This window comes from Rutidosis leptorrhynchoides, chromosome 11 (assembly GCF_046630445.1).
Source record: "Rutidosis leptorrhynchoides isolate AG116_Rl617_1_P2 chromosome 11, CSIRO_AGI_Rlap_v1, whole genome shotgun sequence".
Taxonomy (NCBI): Eukaryota; Viridiplantae; Streptophyta; class Magnoliopsida; order Asterales; family Asteraceae; genus Rutidosis; species Rutidosis leptorrhynchoides.
Window position 1 is genome coordinate 133,054,813 of NC_092343.1, and position 15,258 is coordinate 133,070,070.

Here is a 15,258-nt window from a genome sequence, read left to right on the forward strand (position 1 = left end):
ACCATGTTATATTCTTGTGTTTTTACGTTTTTGCTAGTATTTTCTTGTTCATTTTATATATTCGTTTATTGTCTTGTCAGTTGATAACCAGGTGGTTGTCTGGTCTGGTTGGAGCTCACTAATAGTTTCTAACAAGACCACAAACTTAAATAAGATATGATGTTTTATATATACATGTTATTTTTTCATTGAAATAAATTAAAGAATACATCTACATATATTAGTGATTTTTTTTAATTAACGGCATATATTAGTGATGTTGGAGATTTTTTATTTTTTTTTTTAAACATGCACTCTACAATTGTGGCAATTTATTTAAACGATAACTCATTGATTAGATGAAACGCGTTATGTGGTGTTGATTTGATGTCGATTTTGAATTTGTCTTTATGCTCTGGAAAGGAAGATTGGGAAAATGTGAAATGACGAATATAACACTCGGGTGCTTTTCATAACTTTAACTTTGTTAAAATAAATGATGAATTCACAGGCAACCAACATACAGTCCACAACCCTACACCTTCTCAAGCACAACCTTAATATATCTCGATCATGTCGTCTTTACCGGAAGAATTTGATGCCTTACGAATCCCATACGATGATATATCAGCTGCTACCAACAACTTTGACACCGGAAATCTTATTCCACAATTGTTTAACTGTAATACGGTTTACAGAGGTGAACTACTTCGGTCTGGCAAAAAGATGGCTGTTATTATAGAAAAAATGATTTCATATGAGACGGAAGATGAGCTCTTGAAACTGGTCTCAATTATTTCTCGTTTTAAGCATAATAATATTGCCACTTTTGTTGGGTTTTCTTATGGGTACGGAGGCAGTTACATCGTTACCGAAGGTGAAGTTAACGCAAGTCTAGCACAAATCCTAAATATCGTACCTGTGCCCAGTTCCAGCTCAAATAGTTTTGAAGATATCAATAAAAACCTGACATGCTCACAAAGATTGAAAATATGTTTGGGTGTTGCCCATGCCTTGAGTCACATCCATAGTTGTGGTGCCATTCATAGTGACTTCAGTAGCACTCGAATATTATTAGATAAAAATTTTGAGGCTACGGTTGTTGGTTTTGCTCTAATCACTGAAAATTTGAGCAACTTGAGCTTTTCCCGCTACACTGATCCAGAGTTCAAACGAACCTGCAATATGACAGTGAAATCTGATGTGTATTCTTTCGGTGTGGTTTTGATGGACGTGTTTTGTCAGGAGTATGCAATTTCCTTACAAAGTGGTGATACTACAATTTCTGAAATCGACAACACACACTTTGATGATAATATACGCCAACAAATGCACTCATTAAGATCACTGAAAATGTTGTCACAAACACTTAATAAATGCTTAAATGATAAACGTGAACAGCGCCCAGAAATCGATGAGATTGTGAAAGTACTTGATTATGTGTTAATTATTCAAGGGAGACATGAGAATCTGGTTAGGCCATCCTTTCTATTTCGTATTATTTTCTTTCCATATTTGTGTATCCAAATGGGTACATCCCAATCCAGTTCTCTTGTGTGACTCAACAACCTGGTGTGGTCCCACATGTTCTCCAAAACATTAGTTCATTTCCAAATCAATGGACAACAGAAATATTATTACTGCATTTTTCACTAATTATATAGGTTATATATGCCTTTTATTTTCTTCAAAAATGTAAATTACTGAATTTTTACTTGTACTTTTTTTAGAATGTTAAAAATGGACAGCAGAATATTTAACCAAATAGTTACGTTGAGTTTAAAAACAAATGGACAGTTGAGTTTTTCTTTTTAAAAAAAAAGAAAAAAAAAAGTTTCATTTGAGTGTAAACTGTCAACGTTTTTGGTCAGTTTGATTAAAAACGTAGATTGACCTTAGATTTTGCAAAAAGTGATGAAATAAGGTTGCTTATTTAGGAAATAAAATTAGATCTAAACTCAAATTTATATTCAATGTTACAGGAAAGCATCAAGATTATTGGACTAGATGACATAAAGTCAGCCACAGAAAATTTTGATGAAAAATATCTAATTGGACAGGGGAGTTATGGTCAGGTGTATAAAGCACACCTCAACATTTATGATGATGATCTCTTTCCTGGAAAGGAAGGAAAGAATCCAAATGAAATGTACATAAAGCACATCACTGTAGCTATAAAACGGATCATAAATAATAAAGGAGGTCATGGTGAACAAGGGTTCTTTCTAGAAATTGAGATTCTTCGTATATGCAAGCATCCCAACATAGTCCCACTTCTCGGCTATTGTAATGAACATTACGAATTGATCCTTGTCTATGAGTTGGCTCCAAATGGTAGCCTACATGATTATCTGGAAAGCGTTAAAAATAAAACTTATCTTAATTGGGTTCAACGGGTTAAAATATGTCTTGATATTGCTCATGGGTTGGATTAACTTCACACAAACATCACGGGCAAAGAAACAATAATCCATCGTGATATCAAAAGTGCCAACATATTATTGGGCAAGAATTGGGAAGCCAAGATTTCTGACTTTGGGCTTTCCAGATTCACCAAATCAAACACAGTGAATAACATAACATTAGGTGATGAATTGGAGGCTACTGTGAATGTGAATATTATAATATCGGACAAGAAATCTTCAATCAGTATTGCTGAAATTGGGCTCTGCAAGATTTCTGACTTTGAGCTTTCCAGATTCACCAAATCAAACACAGTGAATAACATAACATTAGGTGATGAATTGGAGGCTACTGTGAATATTATAATATCGGACAAGAAATCTTCAATTAGGATTGCTGAAATTGGGCTCTCCAAAGTCTTCTCTGTGAATAAATTGGGTAAATCTATGAAAAAGTTGCTGAATTTAAGCACGAGCACCGTCATTTCCACAACAATTGCAGGGACTGTTATGTATCTGGATCCTGAATATGCGAAGACAGGTAAATTAAAAAAAAGTTCGGACATATACTCTTTGGGAGTCGTGTTATTTGAACTATTGTCTTGTAGATTAGCCTATGATCGAATTTATGTTGATGAAAATTATAAAAGCCTTGGGCCGGTCGCACGGAAGTGCTTTAACGAGGGAATAATAAAAAAATTAATAGATCCTAATTAATGGAAGAACCGGACGAACGCTTCTCTGGGTTAAAGATAGGAGCCAACCAAGAGTCTTTGGAAGTCTCTGCAAAACTTGCAATTAGATGTTTGGATTCAACTCAAGACAAGCGTCCAACTATGAAAGTCGTCATTGAGGAACTTCAAAAAGCATTAAAGCTTCAAGTAAGTAAATGTTTACAGATCTGGTACAACAGTTTTCTATTATTTGGATTATTACAGGTTCAATATCCATTTGAACAGGATGTAGGTATGATGTTAATTTGTTTTCAATACACGTACAAATTACACAAATTGTATAAAACTTATATTAACTAATATTTTTGAAATATATATGGGTTTATGAAATTGTTGATTAACCTTAATTCTATTTCAATTAGAAAAAACAGGCATATTTAAATTTAAGCACATACTTGATATAAAACTAGTATGATGCAAGAAAATTAACCTTTAAAAAAAACAGGCATTTTTATATTTAAGCACGAAACAGGCTTAGGCAGTGTTTGTTTGAAAGATTTGAATTTCTGGAATGATATAAAAGTGGAAATAATTGCTTGAGTTGATTTGGCCGGTTAGAATCTGAGAATAAAATTCTAAATTGCAGTAAAAAAAAACCTTTTATGTCCTAAGGACACAAGATAAGAATCATTTATTACACTTAAAAATTTCATTTATAAATCAAAATTCATTTATTATACTCATTATTTCCTTTCATTTATGCATAGTTATTAATTAAGATTAATATTAAGTATGGAAAGTTTTAGCTCATTCAATGGGCTTATCATGCACAATTTAGCTTAATTTTCCCATATATTAGATTTATCACCATGACCATTAGTAACATACGTTTCAAAATAATGACAATCTGTATTACCAATATTTTTTTTTTTTTTTTTTTATCGTTAATAATGAAGATGATGAAATGTAAACTTTATTTGAAATCACGGGATCATTTGTGTTATTTAGTCTTCATTCTGAAAAAATAAAATGTAACGAGTATTTAATTTGTTATTTGTAGCTTTATTTTTAGTTTTGAATTTTAAATATTTAATTATAAATAGTACAGTAATAAATTGAAGTTATCAAATGTGGGACGACACCAATCTAACGTTTAAATCTGACAAATAAAATGGTCATCACTTAGAAGCTTATTACGTCGTATACTCTCGTTATTTGTTTTTTACTCGGAAATGCAATGTTATATTAATTCTCATAATATGAAATAAATATGCATGTGACTCACAGGAGAAGCGAAGGGATATCATCAAATTTTCACTCGCAGACATAAATTTGGGTACAGAAGATAATTGTTTCACTGAAGGAGAAGGACTCGTGAAGTTATACCAAGGCGAAGTTCAATACGGTAATGGATATAAGTCCGTTATTTTGAAGGTTGACAGATCATGTGAAGAGCATAACTTTCGAAAAGAGATTGAAATTCTCGTTGGGCTTGAACATGAAAATATCGTTCAAGTTTTAGGCTATTGTAAGGAGATAGATGAAAAGATCATTGTATATAAGAATGTGTCTAAGTGGACTACTCTGGATAAGCATGTGAATGATAACTGACTTACTTGGACAAAAAGACTTAAGATATGTATAGGGGTCGCAAACGGGATAAAATTTCTTCATGAAAGTTCAAGACAACTGATTGTCCATAGAGATATTAAAAGTGCCAATATTGTACTAAATGGAGATTGGGATGCCAAAATCTATGGTTTTGAGTTTTCCTTGAAAAGTCCAAATGAAGAGATTGAATATGTCATTAACGACGTTATTGGCTCGCTCGGGTATTGTGATCCCGTATACAAGGAGACTCGTTTCTTAACTAAAGAGTCTGATATTTATTCTTTTGGTGTGGTTTTATTTGAGATGTTATGCGGAAGATTGACCTGTCCAAACGACTTGGAAGAATCAAATGAGTTTCTAGACTCTTTAGTCAAACGCCACTCTAGAGTTGGAAGACTTGAAGAGATAGTGTTTGAGGATATTAAGGGACAAATTGCATTGGATTCACTAGCTACGTTTCAAATGATTGCCAATCAATGCTTGCATGAAGAGAGGAAAAAACGACCAACCGCAGATGAAGTAGCCTTGCAACTCAAGAAAGCTTTGGAACTCCAAGTAAGATTTCATATTATTCCAATTTTCAGTATATTTTATTTTAATGAATAATAATGGTAAGATCAGATGTGTTCATAATAGTCGATCAAATGTGATTTCGTATCACTTGGGAAAAAATAATTCCTTGCTTTTGATCCATTAATAGCGAGTACATATACATTTATACAACATATTAATTGTAATTCTGTAAAATGTTTAAACTATAAAATGTTCTACTTAAGGGTCTTGCGTTGCGTTTCAAAAAAAAAAAAAAAAAATGTAAAATGTTAGAACAATCGAACTGTCAAAACAGAGGCACCTAACTGTTTTTGGTCAGTTTAATTATCACTTACATCATTTAATTTTATAGGAAACCATCAACACTGGAGTACTACATGACATAAAGTTGGCCACAGAGAATTTTGATGTTAAATATATACTTGGAGAAGGCGGATTCGGTAAGGTGTATAAAGCAGAACTTGGCCTTTTTGGTCAAAATCTCTTTTTGGGAATAGAAGCAAAGAATCCAGATGAAATGTGTATGAAGCGCAACACTGTTGCTATAAAGCGCATTAATGAGAAAGAGAAGGGTGAAAAGGGATTCTTTCTGGAAATTGAAATTCTTCGTAGATGCAAACATCCCAACATAGTCTCACTTCTCGGCTATTGTAATGAAGATTCTGAAATGATCCTTGTCTATGAGTTTGTTCCAAATGGTAGCCTAGATGATTATTTGGAAAACATCGAAAATAAAACTTATCTTAATTGGGTTCAACGGATTAAAATATGTCTTGATATTGCGCATGGGTTAAATTATCTTCACACAAGTACAAACATCAAGGACAAAGAAAGGATAATCCATCGTGATATCAAAAGTGGCAACATCCTATTGGACAAGAATTGGAAGGCCAAGATTGCTGACTTTGGGCTCTCCAAATTCTATAATGTGAATCAAGTGAGGAGCACAATCAAAACAAATAGTATTGCAGGTAGTGACTATTACATGGATCCTGAATATTCGAGAACGGGTAAGTTAAAAAAAGAATCGGACATATACTCTTTAGGAGTTGTGTTTTTTGAAATCTTGTGTGGGAGATTGGCCTGTGATCGAATTTATCTTGTTGAAAATATCAAAGGTCTTGCACCGGTCGCACGAAAGTGCTATAAGGAGAGAACCTTAAAAAAATTGATTGATCCTAATTTAATGGAAGAAGCGGATGAACTCCTCTTTGGGCTAAAGGTAGGAGTCAATCAAGAGTCTTTGGAAGTATTTGCAGATATTGCGTTTAAATGTTTGGCAAAAACTCACGACAAGCGTCCAACAATGGAAGTCATCATTGAGGAACTTCAAAAAGCATTAAACCTTCAGGTAGGTAAACTCTTTACAGATTGGTACATTATTCCCTTTATATGCATGCTTGACTCTAAATAGTAGGTACTGCAATTTTAAATGCTGGTTCAATATCCTTTTGAACAAGATAAAGGTTATGATGTTAAACAAAAGTTAATAAAACTTATGCGGAGTAACTATTATCTTTAACTTTATAAATTCTATAGTTACAACTTACAAGGATACATTGATACGCACTTTTATATTATTAAACGCATATATAACTATTATGATGCAACTAACTTTACTTTTTAGAAATGTACTCCATGAATATGCATGTCCAGGCGGTGTTTGTTTGTTTGTTAGATTTTGAATTGTTGGACTGCAATCAATCTGAAAATAATTGTTGGTTAAGTTGATTTGGGGTTATAGTTTGTTTGTAAAATTCCTTCTATCAATCTACAAATAACTAGAAGGACGGTTTTTAAGAGTATAGTCATGATATCAATTATCAATTAAACATTGGTTAGATCTGACAGAAATGGTCATAATATAGAAGCTTGTAATCTCGCCATGTACAATGGTATCTTATTGGCAAAATTCTATACACAATTGTCATATGATATATAATCAACTATTTCATGACTCACAGGAGAAACGAAATGACATCATCAAATTTTCACTCGATGACATAAAGTTAGGTACAGAAGACTTCAGTGATCAAAACTTTATTGCAAAAGATGGAAGTGGGAAGTTATACCGAGGAGAAGTCCCATACGGTAATGGACTTAAGCCCGTTGTTTTGAAGGTTAACGGATCGTCTGAAGAGCAGAAATTTGTAAAGGAGCTTGAAGTTCTCTTCGGGCTTAAACACGAGAATGTCATTGAAGTTGTTGGTTATTGTAAGGAGATGGATGAAAACATTATAGTTTATGAGAATGTGTCAAATTGGAGTACTCTCAATGGTTATGTGAATGACGCTAGAGTTACATGGACAAAAAGACTTGAGATATGCATAGGTGTTGCGAACGGGTTAAAATTTCTTCACGAAGGTTTTGAACGACAACAATCGATTGTTCATAGAGACATTAAAAGTGCTAATATCGTACTAAATGGAGATTGGAATGCAAAAATCTATGGTTTTGAGCTATCCTTGATAAGTCCTAAAAATCAAGAGTTGAAATATGTTGTTAATGATGTTGTTGGCTCGCCCGGCTATTGTGATCCCATGTGCCGGGAAACTGGTTTCTTAACCAAAGAATCTGATATTTATTCCTTTGGTGTGGTTTTATTTGAGATTTTATGTGGAAGATTGGCATGTTTAAATGACTTGGGAGAATCTAATGAGTTTGTAGACTCATTTGTTAAAAGACATAAAAAAGATGGAAGAATTGATGAGATAGTGCTCGAGGGTATAAAAAAACAAATTGCACCGAATTCAATTGCTACATTTGAAAAGATTGCTTATCAGTGTTTGCATAAAAGGAGAGAAAAACGACCTACAGCAAATGAAGTAGTGGTACAACTCAAAGAAGCATTGAAATCCCAAGTAAGATTTTCCTATTGTTCCAATTTTTACTTCATTTACATGAATTGAAATCAAGATTATAATTTGCAAATGAAAGCTATTTAGAAATATATAAACAAACAAAAACCTCAACAATCTTCACATATATATTGTAAAAAACCTTTTAATTATTCATGTGTAAATGCAGGTTATTTGGGATGAGTCATTGAAGGATCGATCGTCTATAAGTATCAATAGTGATTTGTACTTCCTGAGACTCGAAGAAGGAGATGATCTGAGTAACCATTTAGACTCTTTTAATCGATTGGTTTGTGAGTTGTCTAAGACTGGTGAGATAATAAAACAGGAGGAATTAGGATTAAGACTGTTGGTATCATTACCCCCATCCTACAACCAGTTTGTGCAGAATATAAGGAGAGAAGGGAACACTGCACTTAAGGATGTGGTTCACAAACTTCGTGACTACAAATAATAAAGGCATGTAAGTGTCAGTGGTTAGATTTGTTAGCAGATATATTCTAGCCCACTTTTGTTATTACTATTGTAAGCTCACATGTATAAGGGCCATGTTTCTAGATTATTCCTAAGCCCTTTAGGTTTATGCTTGCTAGTCTATTTATGTAATGCAAACCATTGATTGTAATCAAGAAATTAATCATAGCAAATCATTCGTATTATCTCCCGCTTTCATGGTATCAGTGGCCCAAAACTTAACGCAACATAAACCCTAAAAAAAAAAAAAAAACAAAAAAAATTAACGCAGGTCTCATTCTTCTTCCTTTTTTTCTGTACGTTTCCGCCTTCAATCAAACTCGTTTTTCATGGCCACTTCCGGTAAGTAAGACAGATATATATGGTCACCTCCGTCACTCACCTAATCCCAATAAAACTAGACCTCAACAAACACAACTATGTCCATTGGAACCAACTATATAGTAATCACTGTGCCGCTTTTAACGTCGATTCTTTTCTAGCCGCCACATCCACTTCCGACCAACCACCCGAAGATTGGAAGAAGGCAGATGCCGTTGTTATGGGATGGATCTACTTGACTATATCTGAGTCCCTACTCGAGCGCTTATTGAACTCACAACCGGCATCCGCACATGCGGCATGGGAATTTTTGAAGAACATATTTCTCGATAACAAACGATCAAAGGTTGTGGAACTTATGGCTGAGCTTCGCAGCCTTACTATCGGCGATCTCTCTGTCGACACCTATTTTCGCAAGATTGACTCGATCCCCTCCATGCTTGATAATCTCGGTTCCAAGGTTATAGACGAAGAGTTGGTCACGTATGCCATCACCTGTTTGAATGATCGTTACCCACACGCCACCCATATCATTCTCCACAGTAAAGATTTTCCGGATCTTTATACGGTTCGGTCAATGATTACACTCGAGGAAATGCAAATTCAACGTAAAAATCGAGGCTTAAACGACTCTCAAGGGACTCCTTCGGCACCCAATGCTCTCGTTGCTCAAGCCACTCCACAGCCTCCACCTCGCCCATTAAACACCACGCCTCAGATTTGTCGAAACTTCACCCGTGGCCAATGTCATTTTGGTGAAATGTGCCGCTACATCCATCAAACTAATCGCTTTGGTAATTTACAATCTCATAACAATAATTCTCGTTCAATAGGAAATAGCCAAGCCTACTTGCTAAGTATTATTGCGGCCCAACAGTTCCTACAGGCCCAACAACATCTCAATTGGACAGGTTCCCAACCCCCTGCTGTTTTTGGGCCTCGCACACCCTTGTCTCAGTTTATTAGTCCATCTGGATTTCTTGTTGAACCACAAGCTAATTATATTGGGTTGCCCACTGCTATCGGGCCCAATAACTCAGCAAGTTCACTTGCTTATTGGCAACATGTCGTCATGCTGTTCATGGGCCACAAGCCGTCATGCTTGGTTCCATCCCAACTGGGACGCAACAGTTTGCAAGCACCATCCCTATATCTAGGCCTGGCCACGCCACACCTGGCCCAACAACGTTGACAACTCAGCCCAATATTTCTCCTTATGATGTCCAACCCAGTCAAGCAACAATTGTTCCAAATATTTTTTCAACAACAACATTTCCAGATCACGGTAATTCAGGCTGGACCATGGACACTGATGCGTCCACACACTTAACCTCTAATGTTAATAATCTAACTACTATTTTTAATCATTGCATGTATCCCTCGGTCGTCCTTGGAGACGATAATTTAATTCCTGTCACCAACACCGGCCATAGCGTGTTGCCCAACGTAAACCGACCCTTACATTTATTTAACAGTCTCGTCACACCTAATATTGTAACTGATCTAATTTTTGTGCGTAAATTTACTCGTGATAAAAAAGTCTCCGTTTCATTTGACGAATTTGATTTTCCAATGAAGGATTACCTGACTCGTCGCCTGCTCCTCCGGTTGGATAGCACCGGAGCTCTATACCCATTCACCACATAGCCAACAGCTATAGCACCTCATGCACTCCTCACCACACCCAGTATCTGGCATCAGCGACTCGAACATCCAAGCACTGATGTTTTTCGTCGTCTTATTTCAAATAATTCTATTACATCTAATAATATGAAGTCTTTTGTCACGCGTGTCAGCTTTGAAAACACACAAGACTTCCTTTTAGCAGTTCTACTTCCAATGTTTCTTCTTTATTTGATATTATTCACTCGGATTGGTGGAATTCTCCCATACCGAGTCTGAGCAGTTACAAATTTATGTTTTATTTTTAGACCATTATTCACATTATTTATGGATGTTTCCTTTACGAAATAAACCTGAAGTATTTAACAAATTTGTACAATTCCGCACTTACATAAAAACTCAATTCAATTATGAAATCAAAGCTTTTTAATATGATAACGGCAGGGAATTCGACAACACACACATTCACCAGCTTTTTCAAAATAATGGAATACAGATCCGTTTCTCATGACCTCACACATCCCAACAAAATGGAAAAACCGAACGCATGATCAGTACTATAAATAATCTAATTTGCATCTTTCTTTTCCAAGCTAATCTTCCACCGACCTTTTGGGTGGAAGCCCTCCACATGACCACCTATTTACTTAATCTTCTCCCATCCTTCTCCATTAATCACCAAATTCCACACACTCGACTATATAAATACCAGCCTAACTACTTCACCATGTGCATCTTCGGATGCCTTTGCTATCCACACATACGCACCACTCATAAACTACAACCCCGCTCCACTCCATGCATTTTTTTGTTGTTATCCATCTAATCACCGTGTATATTGTTGCTACGAACTCTCCACTCACAAAATCATCCTTTCTCGCCACGTCACCTTCAACGAAACTTCCTTTCCTTACGGTACCACAAACACTACCTCTCCACCATCCTATGAATTCTTATACCACCCTCCTCTCAATCTTCTCTCGCGGCCATGCTAAGACACTTACTACAACTCCCACCAAACCACTTACCCCAAAGACTCCTACTCCACCTACACCTCTTACTCCACATACACGTCCCACATCACCTGCTCTACCGATCAATCCTAACCCCGCACCTCCGCAATCCGCTACTGCACTACCCAACACATCCACTCATCCCATGGTCACTCGTCATCGTGTTGATACCACCAAACCCGTCCAACGCCTAAACCTCGATGTCTCCGTACCTTCCCCTACTCCCAAAACTTACTCACACACCTTTAATTACCTTAATTGGAAACACGCTATGACTGACGAATACAATGCTTTAATTTAAAATGGTACTTGGACACTTATGCCTCGCCTTTCGAACATGAACATAGTTTGATCCATGTGGATCTTTAAGAACAAGTTTAATGCTGACGATTCTTTGAGCAGATATAAGGCTCGCCTGGTTAGAACGATCGTAGTCAGCGGGTTGTAATTGACTGCGATGAGACGTTTAGTCCAGTTGTCAATTCAGCCACTATCCGGATAGTACTAAGTCTGGCTACTTCTCGACAATGGCTTGTTCATCATCTAGATGTCAAGAATGATTTCCTACACGAAAACCTTACAGAAACCGTCTACATGCATCAACATCCAGGGTTTCGAAACCCCGCTCACCCTGATTATGTATGCCTCCTACATAAGTCGCTCTACGGACTTAAGCAGGCACCTCGAGTTTGATTTCAGCGCTTTACAAATTATGCTCAATGTGTTGGTTTTTAGCACAGTCAATGTGATCCTTCCTTGTTCATCTATAAACAGAGTTTGACACTGCCTATTTATTATTATACGTGGATGAAATCTTGAGTGCTTCCATACCAGCTTTTCTTCAGTGGGTCATCACCTCACTCCACTCAGAGTTCTCGATGACAGACCTTTGCTCGCTTACCTACTTTTTGGATATTTCGGTTACTCGCACATCTTCTGGGTTGTTTCTCTCTTAGAAGAAATATGCCATGAGATTATTGAGCATGCTGACATGGCCGGGTGTAACCCCAGTCTTACACCCGTGGATATCAGCACCAAACGCACTGCATCTGAACCTCGTGTAAAGGAACCCACCTTATACCATAATCTTGCTGGAGCTCTAAAGTACTTCACGTTCACACGACCAGATATCTCATATGAAGTTCAACAGATCTGCCTTTTTATGCATGATCCCAGGGAACCTCACTTAGCTACTCTCCGCCACATCCTTCGATATATTAAGGGTACACTACACCTTGGTCTTCAGCTTCATGCTTCGTCTCTCACATCTTTGGTTGCATACTCTAATGCAAACTCGGCAGGATGGCCAACTACTCACCGATACACCTCTGGCTACTGTATGTTTTTAGGCGATAATCTGCTCTCTTGGTCCTCCAGGCGGAAGCACACGCCACCCTGCTCTAGTTCTGAAGCGGAATATCGCGGTGTTGCAAACGCCGTCGCGAAAACATGCTAGATCCGTAACCTTCTTTGAGAGCTACATTGTCCGCTATTCTCGGCTACTGTCGTCTATTGTGATAACGTCAGTGCAATTTACATGTCCAGCAACCCGGTTCAACACCAGTGATCATTCGATATTTTATGTATAATATCGCGAGTAACTGAGGAGTTTTACCTAAGTTTTTGGAGCTTAAATGAAGATATTATGATATTTTGATGTTAAACGAAGATTATCAACAATTGCACGAAAAATAAGTTACAAAGAAGATTATGGCGAAATTAATGAAGACCGTACATTGTGGTCATTCCACCGCAATATGCGGTGGAGCCTTTTGCAAACAGAACAATCCTCGCCGCAATTTTGTGGTTGAATTTTGCACAGGTTTTAATCAACCACTACAATTTGCGTTGGTGTCGGATCACGCTGAATTTTAAGGTTCTAATTTGAGGTTTTTTTGGCTTGGGGAGTAAGTTGCTGGTTTCCTACAAATACTAACCCTATGGCCACGAATTTCATATCCATCATTCCAGTTTTAGAGCCCTAAACACTCCCAAAAAAATTCATTCATCATCACTTTACAAGGATTCAAGTCAAAATTAATGAGGTGTTCTTCATGCAACTTCAACAAATCATCATGTTCATCATCTTCAACATGAGTGGCTAGTTTCTTTCTCTTCATTTCTTCCATAAACAACTAATGCATGTATTTTTCATTTAAGATTTATGTAGTTTGTAATATTATGAAATTTATGTCTTTTGAATTGTAATGTTATTAACCGACTATGTATTGATTAATGCAAGTCTTATAATTTTGATTATTGCAAGTTGAGTTATAGTGATTTAACATTGTATTCTTGATCCAACTCGGTGTTAATTAGATTAAGGATAAAAACATAGTGTCTAGGCTGCATAGTTCAATCTCAAAAAAATTAGATTTGGTAGACTTAAGAAATCTTGTTTATGAAATTTGATCAATCCTTGATGATGAACATAGGACTTGTTTGAATGAATGCATGCTAGATTGGGATTGAGAAGGAATAAAGGCTTTTAATCTCATTGTTTACATTTTAAATCTTTTAATTGCGCTCTTAGTTTTGCAAGTATTTAAGTTTCAATTTAGTTGGTTAATCTTTAGTTACTCATTAGTTAAACAAGCAACCGAATTCACCAAATTCTAAAGACTCCGAAGAAGAGGAGGAAATCGTTGTGCAACGAACAAGAATGGCAGAACATGAAAGTGGGTTGACTCATATTACAAACCGGTTGATTATGAGGATCACTCACCCACTGTTTATCCCGTTATGAATGCAGGAAACAACCAAAGATTAGATGTCTGTCCTCAATTATATGCAATTCTGTCAACTTACCAAGGTATGGCTGATATGGCGGAAATGGACGGTTTTATTCGTGCGGTGTCATTAGGCCGCAGGACGTCAGATTCAGTTGATCAAGGTAGCATACAGTGGTTTTGTTTATTTATATTGTGCGGGGCCTAAATTTACTTTTAACTTTCTAAGGTGTAGAAGGTGTAAGTTAACCTAGGGTCGTGTTTTTGAATGGATTAACGAATTGAAGATCAAGTGGGTAACTGTCTTTTAGTTAAATTACCTAGATAAAGGATAGTAGTTGGTTTAAGCTAAAGGTCCTAAGTACGGGAAAGTAAATAAAGTGGAAGGATATCCGGAGTATGCAGATCAGGGAAATGTTGACCAATATATCAGCTTTGGGTTAGGGAAAGGTAATTATGCTTATGTTAGGGCTATGTTTAGAATGATGTAGATCTGGTTGGATGAGCCAATTACACAGACCTACTTATCTCTTGACTCTCGGAGTTCTTTTTGAGTAGTGAAAAGTATGTCACTCGGTTGTATAATTGAAACCTCGGAGGTTATCCTTAGTAAAGTACTAGGTTTATTAGTGAGTTAAGCTCTAATTCTAACCCTCGTTATCAGTTTAGTTAACTGAATAACAACGTGCCGTGTTGATTGAACACTGATCATAAACGGAAGGAGTCTGTTGGTTTAAGTTGGCAAAACCTTGAATGGAAACTAACAACCATTTCATCATACTAATGAGATCATATCAATCTAAACATTATACAGCATTACAGTTGATATATTGAAAGTAAAGCAGATATAAACCTAATAGATATCTAGACAGTTGATATGAGTTAGTCTTAAGGCAACAATCAAACAAGAACATGCAGTAGGTTTGGGTCATACAGTAAATGCACTAACTAGATCTTAACAGCTCATAAGAGGTCTCTTTGGAACAGTCAATAGGCATACTGGGGGCCTTAATCCTATGAAG

The 15,258-nt window shown here is 36.3% G+C and overlaps 3 protein-coding genes across 3 annotated transcripts; all 3 read left to right on the top strand.

Annotated features, from left to right (window-relative positions):
* The first annotated feature begins 552 nt into the window (after positions 1-552).
* LOC139874951 (receptor-like protein kinase FERONIA) lies at positions 553-2,994 on the top strand. Its single transcript, XM_071862341.1, has 4 exons — positions 553-1,452; positions 1,962-2,404; positions 2,528-2,922; positions 2,990-2,994. Exons 1-4 carry the CDS (start codon positions 553-555, stop codon positions 2,992-2,994), a joined length of 1,743 nt encoding a protein of 580 aa, XP_071718442.1.
* A 103-nt stretch (positions 2,995-3,097) lies between these two features.
* On the top strand, positions 3,098-8,542 carry LOC139874952 (uncharacterized). The gene is made up of 6 exons (XM_071862342.1): positions 3,098-3,262; positions 4,343-4,583; positions 4,701-5,221; positions 5,571-6,569; positions 7,183-8,079; positions 8,246-8,542. The coding sequence occupies exons 1-6, from the start codon at positions 3,098-3,100 to the stop codon at positions 8,528-8,530; spliced, it is 3,108 nt and encodes a 1,035-aa protein (XP_071718443.1). The 3' UTR covers positions 8,531-8,542.
* Positions 8,543-12,498: 3,956 nt separating this feature from the next.
* Positions 12,499-12,963, top strand: LOC139874953 (uncharacterized mitochondrial protein AtMg00810-like). The gene has a single exon (XM_071862343.1). The coding sequence runs from the start codon at positions 12,499-12,501 to the stop codon at positions 12,961-12,963; it is 465 nt and encodes a 154-aa protein (XP_071718444.1).
* Positions 12,964-15,258: the final 2,295 nt, after the last annotated feature.

Coding starts and splice junctions, on each gene's coding strand:
- LOC139874951 (XM_071862341.1), top strand. CDS start 553: ATGTCGTCTTTACCGGAAGAATTTGATGCCTTACGAATCCCATACGAT. Junction 1,453..1,961: donor AAGGGAGACATGAGAATCTG/GTTAGGCCATCC, acceptor TCAATGTTACAG/GAAAGCATCAAGATTATTGG. Junction 2,405..2,527: donor TGTCTTGATATTGCTCATGG/GTTGGATTAACT, acceptor TGGGCTTTCCAG/ATTCACCAAATCAAACACAG.
- LOC139874952 (XM_071862342.1), top strand. CDS start 3,098: ATGGAAGAACCGGACGAACGCTTCTCTGGGTTAAAGATAGGAGCCAAC. Junction 3,263..4,342: donor AAAAAGCATTAAAGCTTCAA/GTAAGTAAATGT, acceptor TGTGACTCACAG/GAGAAGCGAAGGGATATCAT. Junction 8,080..8,245: donor AAGAAGCATTGAAATCCCAA/GTAAGATTTTCC, acceptor GTGTAAATGCAG/GTTATTTGGGATGAGTCATT.
- LOC139874953 (XM_071862343.1), top strand. CDS start 12,499: ATGGCCGGGTGTAACCCCAGTCTTACACCCGTGGATATCAGCACCAAA.